This window comes from Sinohyriopsis cumingii, chromosome 10 (assembly GCF_028554795.1).
Source record: "Sinohyriopsis cumingii isolate HCF-2022 chromosome 10, ASM2855479v2, whole genome shotgun sequence".
NCBI lineage: Eukaryota > Metazoa > Mollusca > Bivalvia > Unionida > Unionidae > Sinohyriopsis > Sinohyriopsis cumingii.
The window spans coordinates 45,443,523-45,458,848 of NC_142970.1; the positions used below are offsets into that span (position 1 = coordinate 45,443,523).

General features: G+C 34.5%; 2 protein-coding genes across 2 annotated transcripts in view; both read right to left on the minus strand.

The window, feature by feature from the left end:
* Positions 1 to 1,029: 1,029 nt before the first annotated feature.
* Positions 1,030 to 15,326, minus strand: part of LOC149789967 (uncharacterized) — a 299,468-nt gene continuing 285,171 nt past the window's right edge. The window contains exons 64-66 of the mRNA XM_089973148.1: positions 14,910 to 15,126; positions 12,140 to 12,365; positions 1,030 to 4,080 (exon numbers count right to left, since the gene is read on the minus strand). Of these exons, the coding sequence (XP_089829274.1) occupies positions 4,076 to 4,080; positions 12,140 to 12,365; positions 14,910 to 15,126 (448 nt within the window). The 3' untranslated portion in view covers positions 1,030 to 4,075. The remainder of the gene's footprint in view (positions 4,081 to 12,139; positions 12,366 to 14,909; positions 15,127 to 15,326) is intronic.
* On the minus strand, positions 10,845 to 12,131 carry LOC149789968 (uncharacterized). Its single transcript, XM_089972053.1, has one exon. It carries the CDS (start codon positions 12,057 to 12,059, stop codon positions 10,938 to 10,940), a length of 1,122 nt encoding a protein of 373 aa, XP_089828179.1. The 5' UTR covers positions 12,060 to 12,131; the 3' UTR covers positions 10,845 to 10,937.

The window sequence follows — 15,326 nt, forward strand, 5'->3', positions numbered from 1 at the left end:
GAAACTGTCTTAATATTTTAGAGAATTATGGTTGTCTTTTCTATACAAAAAAAAATAATTTTCTTTAGTGTCACTGAGACTGGGTTAGATTATCATGAATATACAAATTCCATGGGACAGGTAATGAAATATAAAGATACATCTAATTTGAATCCACGAATAAATCTCAGATTCGCATAATTTCCCAAATATTAGGACTAATTTTTGAAGCGTGAGTATTCTAATTCATTCTTTTAAAATGCATGAAGCTCATCTCCATTGTTTTTCTTTCTTATTTTTTCCTGTGTAAAATTATAACAATTTATTTCATACCCTGAAACGATAAAATTGAGATTTACTACCATAATGGTATCAGTCGGAGTGTGAATATATTACTCAAATTGGTTTCCCTGTGGTTTTTGGGGTGCACTTTGACAGGGAAGAGCAGGTGAGTGCCAGTTATTACCTATCCAATTAACTGTAGTTTCGATCGATGAGTAAAGATAGAAGAGGATGTTGGTCTTTTGTTTGGTTATCATAGGAGCTTTGCATACGCTATAGGCTATTTCGTCCCAAGAAATATTGGAGCTAAGTTCTTTTCCCCAGGGTCACAATGAGGCAGCCAACCCGGCCCGGCCTGCTTTGGAAAAAGAAGGTTGAGGTATAAAATGTGGGGGAAATAAATAACAAAGAAACAAGGGGAGAGAATATATATATATATATATATATATATATATATATATATATATATATATATATATATATATATATATATATATATATATACTTCGAATGTCTGCACAAATAATTTTAAGTTTTTTTTAAAAAAAAAATAAGAAAGAACAAAATAATGAAAAAAGAAAGAAAAATTTATCAAAAACTTTTAGTTTCTTTTATCTCCTTTATAGGGAATATTAATTAGTATGCATGTATGCAGGTCTATGTATGCACGTATGTGTGTGTGTGTGTCAGTGTGTGTGTGTGTGTGTGTGTGTGTGTGTGTGTAGTTTCATAGAATAATGGTTAGAAAAAAAACGATCAACATCAATATAGGCTAAATTCAGTTTATTCAATGTTACATAGATTAGGTACTCACACAATGTGATAGGTAAACTAGAATCTGTGTTTGTAAAACACGCACAGCCCCACTGTTGTAATGCTGTCAGCTTAGTACTCTGCACACCAAAAAATAAATGTGTAACAAAATGGAAAATTGATACAATACCTAACATATAAATACAAATATGCCGACCAAATTCATTTTGTTTACTTCATGTAGAGTTTGCTTACTACTGACCACAACATTTTTGTGTGTCCAAACCGTTCTTAAAAAATGTGTAAAACAAGCATGGAAACAGATGTCACGATGGCATGTGTCATAATGGCATGGACATCAGCACGTCTACTTATGAACATGTAAGTGTCCAAAATGTCACATCTCAAACAAAATAATTTTTTTCTTACCACGCAAACACAGATTTGGAACAAACATATGGATAGACACCGGATTAATCAAATGCCCCTTTATGCTATCGATGTGGAGGCATACAAAATCAACAGTAGTTTATACTACTATCATGGTAACGGTCATACACGTGTACATTAATATCGCTACATAGACTGATGGTCCGGGATTCTGATCACATTTTGACAACTACATCAGAGATCAAGTTGAAATAAAACATCTGCTTAAAATGAACACAGCTTATAAATTGTTAACAAGTGTACACATTTTTCACTAACACAGTTTTATCTACTATTGCACATCAAAATAACAGCAACAAACAAATAAAAACCGAAATTTATGACAAAGTTTAATTAATCAGGTTTTAACTGCACTATAACAGTATACATAACTGCACCATTACATCAAAGTCACCAGTAATTCTGTTTTGAACAGTGCCATTTAAAATAATGTTTCTTTTCATCAATATATACTTAATCACTAGAAAGACGGCATATGACATCCTGCTCTAACTCATCTGACGAAATTGTTTTCTTTCTTTCTTGCTATCTATTAATGTAAGAACACTTGTAAGACGATGTAATTTTGTATAACACAGTAATATCTATTAAACCCTATTTCGAAATACAACGGACAGCTTTTGTCAACAAAGAATCAAAGTAAAGAGAATACTGACAAACACGAAGAACTGATTTGATTGGTTGGTTTCGTGCTTTATTATGGCACACCGACGCTAGAAGGCCATTTAGTGCCAAGGCAATTGAAGTAAAGTGCCTTGCTTACAGACACACAATGGCCGCTGCCCGAGGCGGGTCCAATAGTAGGCGTCAAACCTGTACCCGTTTGGTCGTGAGTCCGGCACGCTTACCACTGAGCAACAACAGCTCCCTTGAAGGACTGGAATGATCCTAATGTGCATCAGGTCAGATGGAAGAAGAGAGCTAATGCTATTTATATTCATGTCATTTTACTGAGATAAATATAAATATAAACATACTGCTCTAAATAATCATTGCAATATTTCTAAAAGTTTTGCATAGATGTCACAAAAGAATTTATATTAACATCCGAACCATCATTTGAGGAATTATTATAGTGATTTCCATTATTTTTTAAGTACTACCGTCAGTGGAACAAATTCATGGGAGATAACTACTTTCAGGAATGTTAATTTACCTAAATTTGAGTTTCCCCATAAAGACCAGTTTATTTATATTAGGTTACATTTTTTGGTAATCCACAGAGTTTTTACTATTAATAGTGACACAAATTATATTAGAAGAATAAAAATTTGGACACTTTACCATAGTCAAGGAGACCCTGAAAATCCCTCCAAATTTAAATGACTTTCATGACAGATGATGCACTTACCGGAGTATTAGTTTTTTAAGTCGGTTTATTCTGAACAAATTTGTACAGAAATCAAAATCACTCATTTAAAAAAAGGACAAAAATCAAAATGTGCTCATTCTATCATTGAACTATAAGGTTCATTATTATATATCAAAATTATTTAGAAAAAACGATCCTACAGGTAGCTGACATTAGCCACGTTCCACAAACACAAATTAAACACGAAGTAGTAATATGGTACGTAGTAATATGATTAGGTTTTCACACAAAATAATTAGTATACAGTTATAAGTAAAATACTATATAGAATCAAAGACATATGAAGTTCTAGGGCTAAACTTCAACTAATTTAGAGATAACTGTGTTAATTACTTTAAAAGCAGGTGTAAATCCAATACACAATATCCTTATCAGATAATTAAAGCAGTGTTAGATAAATCAATTAATGTGATTATATTACACACACACATGTATATATATAGATTATTTTCTTAATACCAGATATATAACTGTACACTTCTACATGTTTGTTGATAACTGTGTTGTAACATGCCACATAATAATAAACTGTTTAAACTTTCATCATTACAATTAAAGCAATGTAAGTATAGTAATATAAAGTGATAATTTGTTCTGTGGTCACACATTGACAAAAGCTTTGAATACTAATATATAAATACTAAGTCTTCAGTACATTTAAAAATATCAACAAAACCTTCAATTTTCTATTTCTTTGTAAAAACAAAACTGAATTTAAGAATGTAATCACAAGTCCTGCAGATATAATTTACATATGAGTTGGTTGGGAAGCAAATCACATCTTTGGTTCCAAACTTGAGACACTGATGAGAAATACATCTTTGGTTCCAAATTTGAGACACTGATGAGAAATACATCTTTGGTTCCAAACTTGAGACACTGATGAGAAATATATTCATAAATTTGTTCTCATTCAACGATACATAATATTCTTGACAACAAAGCATGCTTATTCTATTCTCTTTTGTCTCAAATAAGTTTTCCATATTTCAATAATGGTCTCATGATTGGTCAGGTTATAATTAACAAACATCCCTAGAAATAAAAAGGAATTATAATAAAGACAAACAAATTACATACATTGGACTCATAGAAGTACATAAAGTTCTTCTATTTTCAAATTTTTCATTTTCTTTTTTAAACAAAGCATGAAAGAGTACCTAATAATTTCTTTAAAAGCAGTTTGAAAAAATACCTGATTTCTGTACGATGCAAAAGAGTCTGGAAAAGCACTGAATCTCAACCTGAAGATGAAAAAAGAAACAACATTATTCCAAGGTACCAGGTATATAATTCATGTTCAGAATAAATTTATTTGTTTGTATATTTGCCTATTCGAATAAGGCTGTGTGAAGAAGAAGGCAGACAGATTGGTGGAAAGGGCACAAGAGAGGTATATACAGATGAAGGTTCTGATGTAATGAATAAAACCCGAAAGCTTGGTTTGACCACAATGCCATTGTTAGTTTAAGGTTCACTGATGCACTGTTTCCAAACAATCTTTGAAATATGTAGCTAGCATAAACAATATCTACCTCTCTGACTGCATGCATTGGATGCAGCTCAATGAAACTGATCCAGTAAGATTATCTATTACATTTACCTAGCCTAAACAGTATCTACCTGTCTGACTTGATGCATTGGATACAGCTTAATGAAACTGATCCAATTAGATTATCTATTACATTTACCTAGCCTAAACAGTATCTACCTCTCTGACTGGATGCATTGGATACAGCTTAATGAAACTGATCCAATTAGATTATCTATTATATTTACCTAGCCTAAACAGTATCTACCTCTGAGTGGATGCATTGAATACAGCTTAATGAAACTGATCCAATTAGATTATCTATTACATTTACCTAGCCTAAAATAGTACCTACCTCTCTGACTGGATGCATTGGATGCAGCTCAATGAAACTGATCCAATTAGATTATCTATTACATTTACCTAGCCTAAACAGTATCTACCTCTGACTGGATGCATTGGATACAGCTTAATGAAACTGATCCAATTAGATTATCTATTACATTTACCTAGCCTAAACAGTATCTACCTCTCTGACTGGCTGCATTGGATACAGCTTAATGAAACTGATCCAGTTAGATTATCTATTACATTTACCTAGGAAGTTAGTTGGGAATAATTCATTTGCAACCTCAAGGTCAATTATATAGATCAAACCTCAAATGTATGTTGATAGCTCCTGTTCTGACCACCTCAGCTACATGCAAAACAAGGAAAGAGCAAGAAGTTGCAAATGCATCAAACTATTTTCCATTCTCATCTACTCAGTCAACTGTGTGGTCAATACAATCATAATTTAGAAAACCTCAATATATAGCAGTTTCAGTTTTGGGAGAGAATGTTTGGCAAACAAAATGTATGATTTTTCAATAAAATTTTGTCCCAAAATATATCTTAGGCATATTTTCTCTCACAGAAATGGCTGAGGTGGTTCCAGTTGGGGAATAATTATGTGTCTTCACACTCTGAAAAAAGGGAATACACTCTAATATGTAGTCAGTTGTTTCGGTTTCAGAAATATTTTGATACACAGTTAAGTTTTCTGTTTGAATCAGACATGCTGATAATAATCAATTTATCTAATTAAATAGCCAACAGGTGTAACAAACTCTTAGTAATTAATTTATTGCACTAACTCTTCCATACAAAAATAGTACTTATTTAAAACATTGTTTCAGCTAGCTACATGTGCCAAATGTCAGTGTTGAATGATCTAGATTGATGATCCAAGGACAGCAAAAATCCTGTAATACATGCTTCACACCCAGAGAGCAAAGATAATGTAATACATGCTCCCTCCCCTAAGAACCATGGGTAGCAAATATGCTACAATACATGCTCCCACCCTGAAATCCATGGAGAGCTAATACGTGATCTCAACCCTGAGACCCATGGAGTAAACGTAATGTAATACATGTTCCCCTGCTTTAGACCTATGGATCACTGCCAACTGGCAGAATTCCATAAAAAACTGTTGTTTTGTTTACATCAAAACTTGTATTATGACTCAGAAACGTAAATGGGATAAATATCTATGTCAAAGAACCTGGAACAATAGTCATTATTGGATAAATACACTGACTGGCACAGTGGTCAATGTAGGATTAATAGAATGACTGGAAAAATAGTCAATGTTGGATAAATAGACTGACAGGAACAATAGTCAATGTTGAATAAATACACTAACAGGATCAATGGTCAATGTTGGATAAACAGACTGACTTGAACGATAGCCAATGTTGGATACAAAGCCTGACTGGCACACCTTGGCAAATCCAAAATTTGTTGAAGATGAAATAAGAATGAGTTTTGTGTGAAATGAAAAAAAGCAGACTACATGTATCTTATATAATAAGTAATTAGTGATTTCTTACCACTACATTCTATATTTAACTCACCTAGCCATACGATTAGGTGAGCTTATTGTATGGCCTTGCTGCCAGCATCCATTAATGATGACTCATTGCCAGCCTGGAGGCCATATTTCTGATCTGATTTTGACCAAACTTGGGAATTTTATGATCAAATTCTTGGGCAAATATGAACACAAGCAAAATCCATGGGTACTAAAACAAGTAATTTTGCATCTAACTGGCTGGTCTTGTAACCTTTCTTACAATAATATTTCTGATCAGATTTGGCTTAAACTTGGAATTCATGTTTACCTCATCAAGATTTTAGACAAGTTTGAAAATGAGATTCATGAATGAGATGAGCTTGTATCTGATTGGCTGAGTTTGTTATCATATGACTTCAATAATCAGCAAGATTTACACATTAATGAGATGATCTTGGATCCGATTGGCTGAGTTTGTTATTTGATGACTTCAATAATCAGCAAGATTTACACATAATAATGGGATGATCTTGCATCTGATTGGCTGAGTTTGTAACCTCCCTGGAAACCATATTTTTGATCCAAGTTTTGATAAAACTAAGAATATTTGCTTAAACATCAAGATCTTGGAAGAATTCAATAACGAATGAGGTTCACACTTATTAAAGACATGTATATGATTTGCAAAGCTTGATACCAATCTGGAAGCCATATTCCAAACTTGGAAATTATGTTCCTACCATTCTGATCTGATTTTGATCAAACTTGGAATGTATGTTTACATGATCAAGAACTCCCCTGAAGTTTGTAATGAGCAAGATCCATACATATTAATGAGGTGATCTTGCATTTGATTAGTTGGTCCTGTTACCTATCTGGAAACCAAATTTCTAGTATGACTTTAATCCAACAAGGAATATATGTTTTTAGAATCAAGAACTCAGACAAGTTTTATAATGAGCCACGTTCACACATAATACTCAAGTGATCTTGCATATGGTTGACTGGGCTTGCTACCACTCTGGATATTGAATTTGTTACCCACCACTCTGGATATTGAATTTGTTACCCACCACTCTGGATATTGAATTTGTTACCCACCACTCTGGATATTGAATTTGTTTCCCACCACTCTGGATATTGAATTTACAACAAAGTTTGCTCCAGCATAGTAATTAAGCATATATCATCTTTCTTTTACACAGGTTCTATAATAACTGAGTTCTGCACATGTTGATGAGATTAAGGAGACACAGTAGTTCAGTTGTGGAGTGCCAGATTCACAATGCAAAGGACATAGGTTCAAGTCCTATTTAGACCAGTCTGGATCAGCTACCTTGGTGTGTCCTTGGCAAGATACTTTATTCAATTGCAGCTGGACTAAGTAGTCATCAATGTGCTGCTGTTCTATTAATACCAACAAATCCAACCCAAGTTAACATGCATCTGGTTGGTTTACCTTTTATCAGGGTGGAGTAGGTTTCCATGTATTTCGATTCTGAGACTTTATTTCTTTCCTATCGAAATCTGAGAACCTTAGCTTTCAAGCATCAAGATTATTGATGACTCTAAACATAACCAAATAAGCCAATTTCTTCAATACTCCCCTGTATGTCTAACAAATATTGTTTTTCTTCAACTCTAATGTAACATTCTGAACCATAACTCCACAATAAGAAAAGTACAATATATGTTCCCAGTTTAAATAATTATTTAACAGTCTTTAGTATTGCTTAGTTAGCCATTTTTACAAATCATTCAGCATGCATTAGGAATTAAAATATCATAATAAAACCTTGAATTGTCTTAAATGAATCTTATCTCTCAGAATATTTTAAAACATTTCCTCAAAACTGAAAAACTGTCTTTTATCAAGATTGAGTAGTTTCCATGTATTCATTTTTAATACTAAAATACGATCTTGATAGAAAACTTGATAGAAAATGATATGATAGAAAACGTGAAAATATTAAAAAATAATGATATGATAGAAAACTTGAAAATATTAAAAAATATTTCATGTGCAACAATACACAAGGAGGAAGCTGAAAGAGATCTGGTCAACACATCATGCTGCTTTCTCACAAGGAGATGGGTGGTGAATAGTCATTGCACAGAAGCTGCAGATCAAACAATAATCATACTTGGATTATTGCAGAACAAAGATGTCTCTCAGCAAAACCTGTTTTACTCTTACTGCCAGATACTGTCAGAACAGGTGTTGCTGATAGTGTAGGTCTGAGATGTGGATCCAAAATACCAACTACAGCGCCCAAGACTATCAGAAAGTCAGGTTCAGGACAGCAGTTGGCGTGAAATCACTAAATCATAGATGGATAAAAAAATGCAACGTTCATTACAAAAACAGGACAAAAATGGCTGCAAACATGGGTTGATGCCTGGGCATTTGAGAAGATAACTGCATAACAAATGTACTGAAAGGTGTGGTCAAAGAGAGAGAAAGAGAGAGTTGCTATGCATGGTTTATCACGAGGGAACAAAAACCAGATTCTTGCAAGACAATGATTGCTGACATGATGTGTTGAAAAAATGGAATGCAGAAGGCAATTTTCTGACAGAGTATGTCAGGCTGCAAAACTAACATTGCTGCAGAGATATTTTGATATCTTGCTGCAGAATGTGTATTAGTGTAAGTACATGTTTAATAGTCCAACTGATGGGTGCTGAATGTGTATTGATGAAAGTACATGCTTGAGAGTCCAACTGATGGGTGCTCAATGTATACTGATGAAAGTACATGCTTAAGAGTCCAACTGATGGGTGCATAATGTGTATTGATAAAAGTACATGCTTGAGAGTCCAACTGATGGGTGCTGAATGTATATTGATGAAAGTACATGCTTAAGAGTCCAACTGATGGGTGCTGAATGTATATTGATGAAAGTACATGCTTAAGAGTCCAACTGATGGATGCTGAATGTGTATTGATGAAAGTACATGTTTAAGAGTCCAACTGATGGGTGCTGAATGTGTATTGATGAAAGTACATGCTTAAGAGTCCAACTGATGGGTGCAGAATGTGTACTGATGGTAGTACATGCTTAAGAGTCCAACTGATGGGTGCAGAATGTGTACTGATGGTAGTACATGTTTAAGAGTCCAACTGATGGGTGCAGAATGTGTACTGATGGTAGTACATGCTTAAGAGTCCAACTGATGGGTGCAGAATGTGTACTGATGGTAGTACATGCTTAAGAGTCCAACTGATGGGTGCAGAATGTGTATTGATGAAAGTACATGTTTAAGAGTCCATCTGATGGGTGCTGAATGTGTACTGATGGAAGTACATGTTTAAGAGTCCAACTGATGGGTGCAGAATGTGTATTGATAAAAGTACATGCTTGAGAGTCCAACTGATGGGTGCAGAATGTGTACTGATGGTAGTACATGTTTAAGAGTCCAACTGATGGGTGCTGAATGTGTACTGATGGAAGTACATGTTTAAGAGTCCAACTGATGGGTGCAGAATGTGTATTGATAAAAGTACATGCTTGAGAGTCCAACTGATGGGTGCTCAATGTATACTGATGAAAGTACATGCTTAAGAGTCCAACTGATGGGTGCATAATGTGTATTGATAAAAGTACATGCTTGAGAGTCCAACTGATGGGTGCTGAATGTATATTGATGAAAGTACATGCTTAAGAGTCCAACTGATGGGTGCTGAATGTATATTGCTGAAAGTACATGCTTAAGAGTCCAACTGATGGATGCTGAATGTGTATTGATGAAAGTACATGTTTAAGAGTCCAACTGATGGGTGCTGAATGTATATTGATGAAAGTACATGCTTAAGAGTCCAGCTGATGGGTGCTGAATGTGTAGTGATGAAAGTACATGCTTAAGAGTCCAACTTGGGTGCTGAATGTTTAGTGATGAAAGTACATGCTTAAGAGTCCAACTGATGGATGCAGAATGTGTATTGATGAACGGACATATTTAAGAGTCCAACTAATTGTTGAAGAATGTGTATTGATGAAAGTATATGTTTAAGAGACCAACTGATGGTTGATGCCAGGGTGAGAGTGACAGACTATAATAGAATAATGATTATTGACAGGGTACCAGTCAGACATATGGTTGATGCTATGATTAGATAGACTGTAGTAGCGGAACTTATTCTTACATGACTGGCCAGTTAGGCACACAAAAAAATATACATGTGTTTCTGGTCATCCAACTGTCCCTATTTTTTGTTGCCAACCCTAGTACTATTTTCCCCCAGGATAAAAAATATCTTTACCAAAGAAATTCCCAAATTTGATTTGTGCATCTAACTGAGCTGGTTTACTAGAACTTGAAGTACTTAGTACATTATATATACAGATCATTAAAATGTATTTAATATTAGGAAAAAAATGCAACTACCCTAAGTTTAAAACCAGTTCAATAGGAAACACACATATTTTTGTTTTGGCCTTACATAGTAATGGAAGTCTGATACCATACTAATTCATATACAATTCATCAGAAAAAGACCAAGCTAGGGCAGGTCAAACAGATGAGATCAAAACAAAGGCTAAAGGCAGCAAAGGACAGAGGACAGCTAAACATTGGCTGTTACTAGGGGAGGTAACAAGCTGCATAATAATAGTTGATGCCATGGTTTAGCACACAAATGTTGCCTAAAATGTCACTGCAAAACTTGGTCAGACACACAGAAGAAATGCAAAGGTTGCTGCTGGGGTGAGACTGAAACTTTACCACATTTCCTATTGATTGACTTCATCTGGAGTCTTCATAATTTCTTTGGCAACATTCTCTTCAACTACTTCCTCTACAATTCTGTCACCAGGTAATTTCTCAGCTTTAGCAAATGACTCTCTTGGTTTTGTTTCAGGATCAGATTTTGCCACAGCAACAACTTCTGGTTCTGACTGATGTATATTTTCTTCATGTGGTAAAGGTTTGACTTTCATTTCCGATTCCACTTCTGTCTCAGGCTGAACTGCTTGTTCTGTAGATGAATCAGTCTCCAATTTAAGTTTTGTATCTTGTCCTGCTTTTGCTTCAGGTTGAACTTTTGCCTCTGAATTTGTCTCAGTTTTAGCTTCTGATTCTGGTTTTGTCTCAGGTTTAGCTTCTGGTACTGTTTTTTTCTCACATTTAGCTTCTGGTACTGTTTCTGTCTCAGGTTTAGCTTCTGGCACTGGTTTTGTCTCAGGTTTAGTTTCTGGTACTGGTTTTGTCTTGGGTTTAGCTTCTGGCACTGGTTTTGTCTCAGGTTTAGCTTCTGGCACTGGTTTTGTCTCAGGTTTAGTTTCTGGTACTGGTTTTGTCTCATGTTTAGTTTCTGGTACTGGTTTTGTCTTGGGTTTAGCTTCTGGCACTGGTTTTGTCTCAGGTTTAGCTTCTGGCACTGGTTTTGTCTCATGTTTAGTTTCTGGTACTGTTTTTGTCTCAGTTTTAGCTTCTGATTCTGTTTTTGTCTCAGTTTTAGCTTCTGATTCTGTTTTTGTCTTAGGTTTATCTTCTGGACCTGATTCAGTTCCTGGTCCTGGATTTGCTTCAGATGAAAATTCTGGTTCTAGTTTTGTCTCATTTTGTAGATTTGCTTGAACCTTTAGCTCTGGTTTAGGCATGGCATCTAATTCTGATTTTGATGCTACTTTTGCTTCAACCTTAAGTTCTGGTTCTGGCATGGCATCTAATTCTGATTTTGGCTTCTCTTTAATTTCCAGTCTTTGTTCACTCTTGGATTTCACCCCTTGATTAGCCTCATGTCCAGCATCTAAGTTATGTTTTATTATGTTTTGGGCTTCCTTTAGTTCTGGTTTTATCTCAGCACTGTACTCTAGTTCTTGTTTTATCTCAGGTTCAGTCTCTGTTTTCATATCAGGTTTAGATTCATTTTCATTTCTTTCAAGTCTAAATTCTGGTTCAAGTTTATTATCTGATTTTGAATTTAACTCACCTTTAATTTTTGGCTCTGTTTCAGTCTCAGATTTAACTTTTGGTGTGGTCTCCGGTTCTGATTTTGGTTCAGGCTTTGTCTCAGGTTTGGAATCTGTTTCTGCTTTTTCTCCCTTTGCCTCTGGTAATGCTTTCTGTACTGGTTTTGTCTCAGGTTCAGATTCTGGCTTCATTTCAGGCTGTTTGGGAACTATCTCAATGTTCTGCTTTGAAGTGTCTGGAACAGGCTTTAATGAAATAAGCATAAATGAATGGAAAAAAAACTTTGGATTGTCACCAGTACTGATTACATTTATCATTGTTGGCTATGTACTCAGTTATGACACAGAATGAATCAAAGCATAATACTACAAGTGATCAAGTTCTACATATATTCATGGCTCTGGATCATACCAACGTTTTCAAATTTCAAGAATGATTGAATAGTTTGCTAAATAAAAATTGAAGCATTTTTATTTGGATAGCCAGAAAGAAGTTCCCAATATGGTCAGAGAAAGAGGGATCAATTCCATGTTCCTGACTTCCCCAATCAACTTTAGGTATGCTGTAAACAGTTTAACATCATTTTCTGTATCAACCCTCATGTTCTTGTCTTCCTGTTCTTCCAAGAAATTTTGCCCTTCTACCTCTGTCAGTTTTCTAAACCTGGGGTTCTGCTTCACAGTTACATCTTCAGAGGATTAAATTATATTAAAATCAACACCTGAAAGAATTTCATCTATTTCTATATCCATTTCTCATTCAATAAGCACAAAATCATCTGCCACATTTCTTGTAAGCAGAAGACAAATTGCATACAATAAGCAAGGAGAGTAGCTCTTGATATAAAAACAATTAAAAGAGCTGAATTGCATCATGGGAAGAATCTTATATTTTCACATGTGAAAATATAAGTATATATTTTTGACATGTGAAAATATAGAAATAAAAATATATTGATAGAAATTATAAAATAAAATATAAATTATAAAATAAAATATTTATCTTTGTCAAAAAATATTTTTTGACATAGCAACTGTATGAATGAAGACGCCTGCCACAGAGTCCATAAGTTGCTGAAACTACTGAGGTGATCATAAAAGCTTCATCACATCAAAGAAAATGAAAATGAAATGTTAGCAAAATGTTTTCCATATTTGGTACTGGCTGGCAAACCAATATCATGATTTATTAAAAGAGGAGGAGGACTTGATTTAAATGGTACCTTTTGAGTCTTGTCTTGATTTGTTTCAAACACAACAGTTCATAATAGATAGTATATGCGATCTACTTACTTTTTCATAACAGAAATGAGTCACCAGTTATTGTGATTCAAAACTAACATCATCTCTTTCCCCTGTGAAACTACTTATAAATTTTCAAATTTGTCAATCATTTTCGTGAAAGACTTTTATTTAAATCAACAGCTTAACAATGATGAAAAAATAAACATAATCTCTCTCTCTCTCTCTCTCTCTCTCTCTCTCTCTCTCTCTCTCTCTCTATATATATATATATATATATATATATATATATATATATATATATATATATATATATATATATACATTGCATACCAGACATAAGCATAATCACATGATGGTCACTGCTCAAAATGAGCACTCTGTTTAATGTAAGGGAGATAGAACAGTATGACTTAGAAATTAAGTCTCTTCTCTGTGTTTAGTTAGCTCCCATTGTTGGCATTCCCTATTAAGGTTAGAAATTACAAAGATACAGAAAACAATGACTCTACTATTACCACATATAGATGACCACTTTGTGTGACTTACGTGTTGACAAGCAATTTAAGGTGAATCTGGGTGAATTTACATGACAGTGGTATATATCTAAGTGATACCCAGTGCAAACGTACACCCCTGCCTTCTGGCAAGTGACTCTGATTTAAAAAAATGTGCATGCAACATTGACATTTATGGAAAAGCAGGGTAAAAACTACATCATGATAACTGGAAGCTTGTCAGGACAGCCATGATCTTTGTTAGTCAGCCAGTATGATCATGATAACTGGTAGCTCCCAAGTATGGCCATGATAACTGGTAACTTGCCAGGACAGCCATGATATCTGGTAGTCAGCCAGTATAGCCATGATAACTGGTAACTCCCAGTATGGCCATGATAACTGGTAACTTGCCAGGACAGCCATGATATCTGGTAGTCAGCCAGTATAGCCATGATAACTGGTAACTCCCCAGTATGGCCATGATAACTGGTAGCTTGCCAGGACAGCCATAATATATGGTAGTCACTATGTATAACAATGATAGCTGTTAGCTATGGCCATGATAACTGGTAGCTACCCAGTACAACCATGATAACTGTTACATCTTTATAAATGGTAAGAAGTCATTGCAGCCAAAATGAATTGACAAATGTTATCACAGTTTATCAAGCACATATAATTCAAAAGCATCTCATGTTTGTCATATTGGTAATGATTAAAATAATGTAATGACACCATGCAGGTTGTTAAGTGTTCTCCCTGAAACAAATGTATTCAAAAGTTTAAAATATAACACTCAATATGAGGAGTATTTATAACAAAATCATCATATTATTTTGTGTGATATATATAATCGTAAATTTGTTCTCATTCCCTAAGAAATGTGTGACAGTTTTTATAATAGAGTCTCTTTATGTTTTGTCCATCAATGCATGGAGATCTGTAGAAATTACATTTGTTTTGTAAATTTCACATACAAAATTGACAATACAAACAATACTAATAACATGGGTACTTATTTTAGATTCTCTACGTGTACTTCAATTACCTGTCTGGAGGTTGAAGCCTCCGATTTGGGTAGGATGGTTGGGAGGTCAGAGCTTAAATCCTTACGGATGTCAATCTTCAGTCGTTGATCCTCATACACTCGACAAAATGTTCGCAGCTTATTTGTACTAAAGAGTGCCTTCTGTCGTATTCTCACCATCTTCTCACTTGGCTGGAACCAGCGAGACTCAAAACACTCATCAACAGCCAAGCGATTCCTAAGAATAGGAAAACATTTTCATATTAAAAACTTTATCTCTAAAAATCTTCATCCAAAGAGTATTTATTACCATACATGCCTTTCTAGGCAAACTGAAAGAATACAGTGGACATGAAATGAATTTTGTAATCATTAGTGTACATTTAAATCTGTGTACTTCTTACCCTTCACTGACATATATGACAATGTTTTAAACTT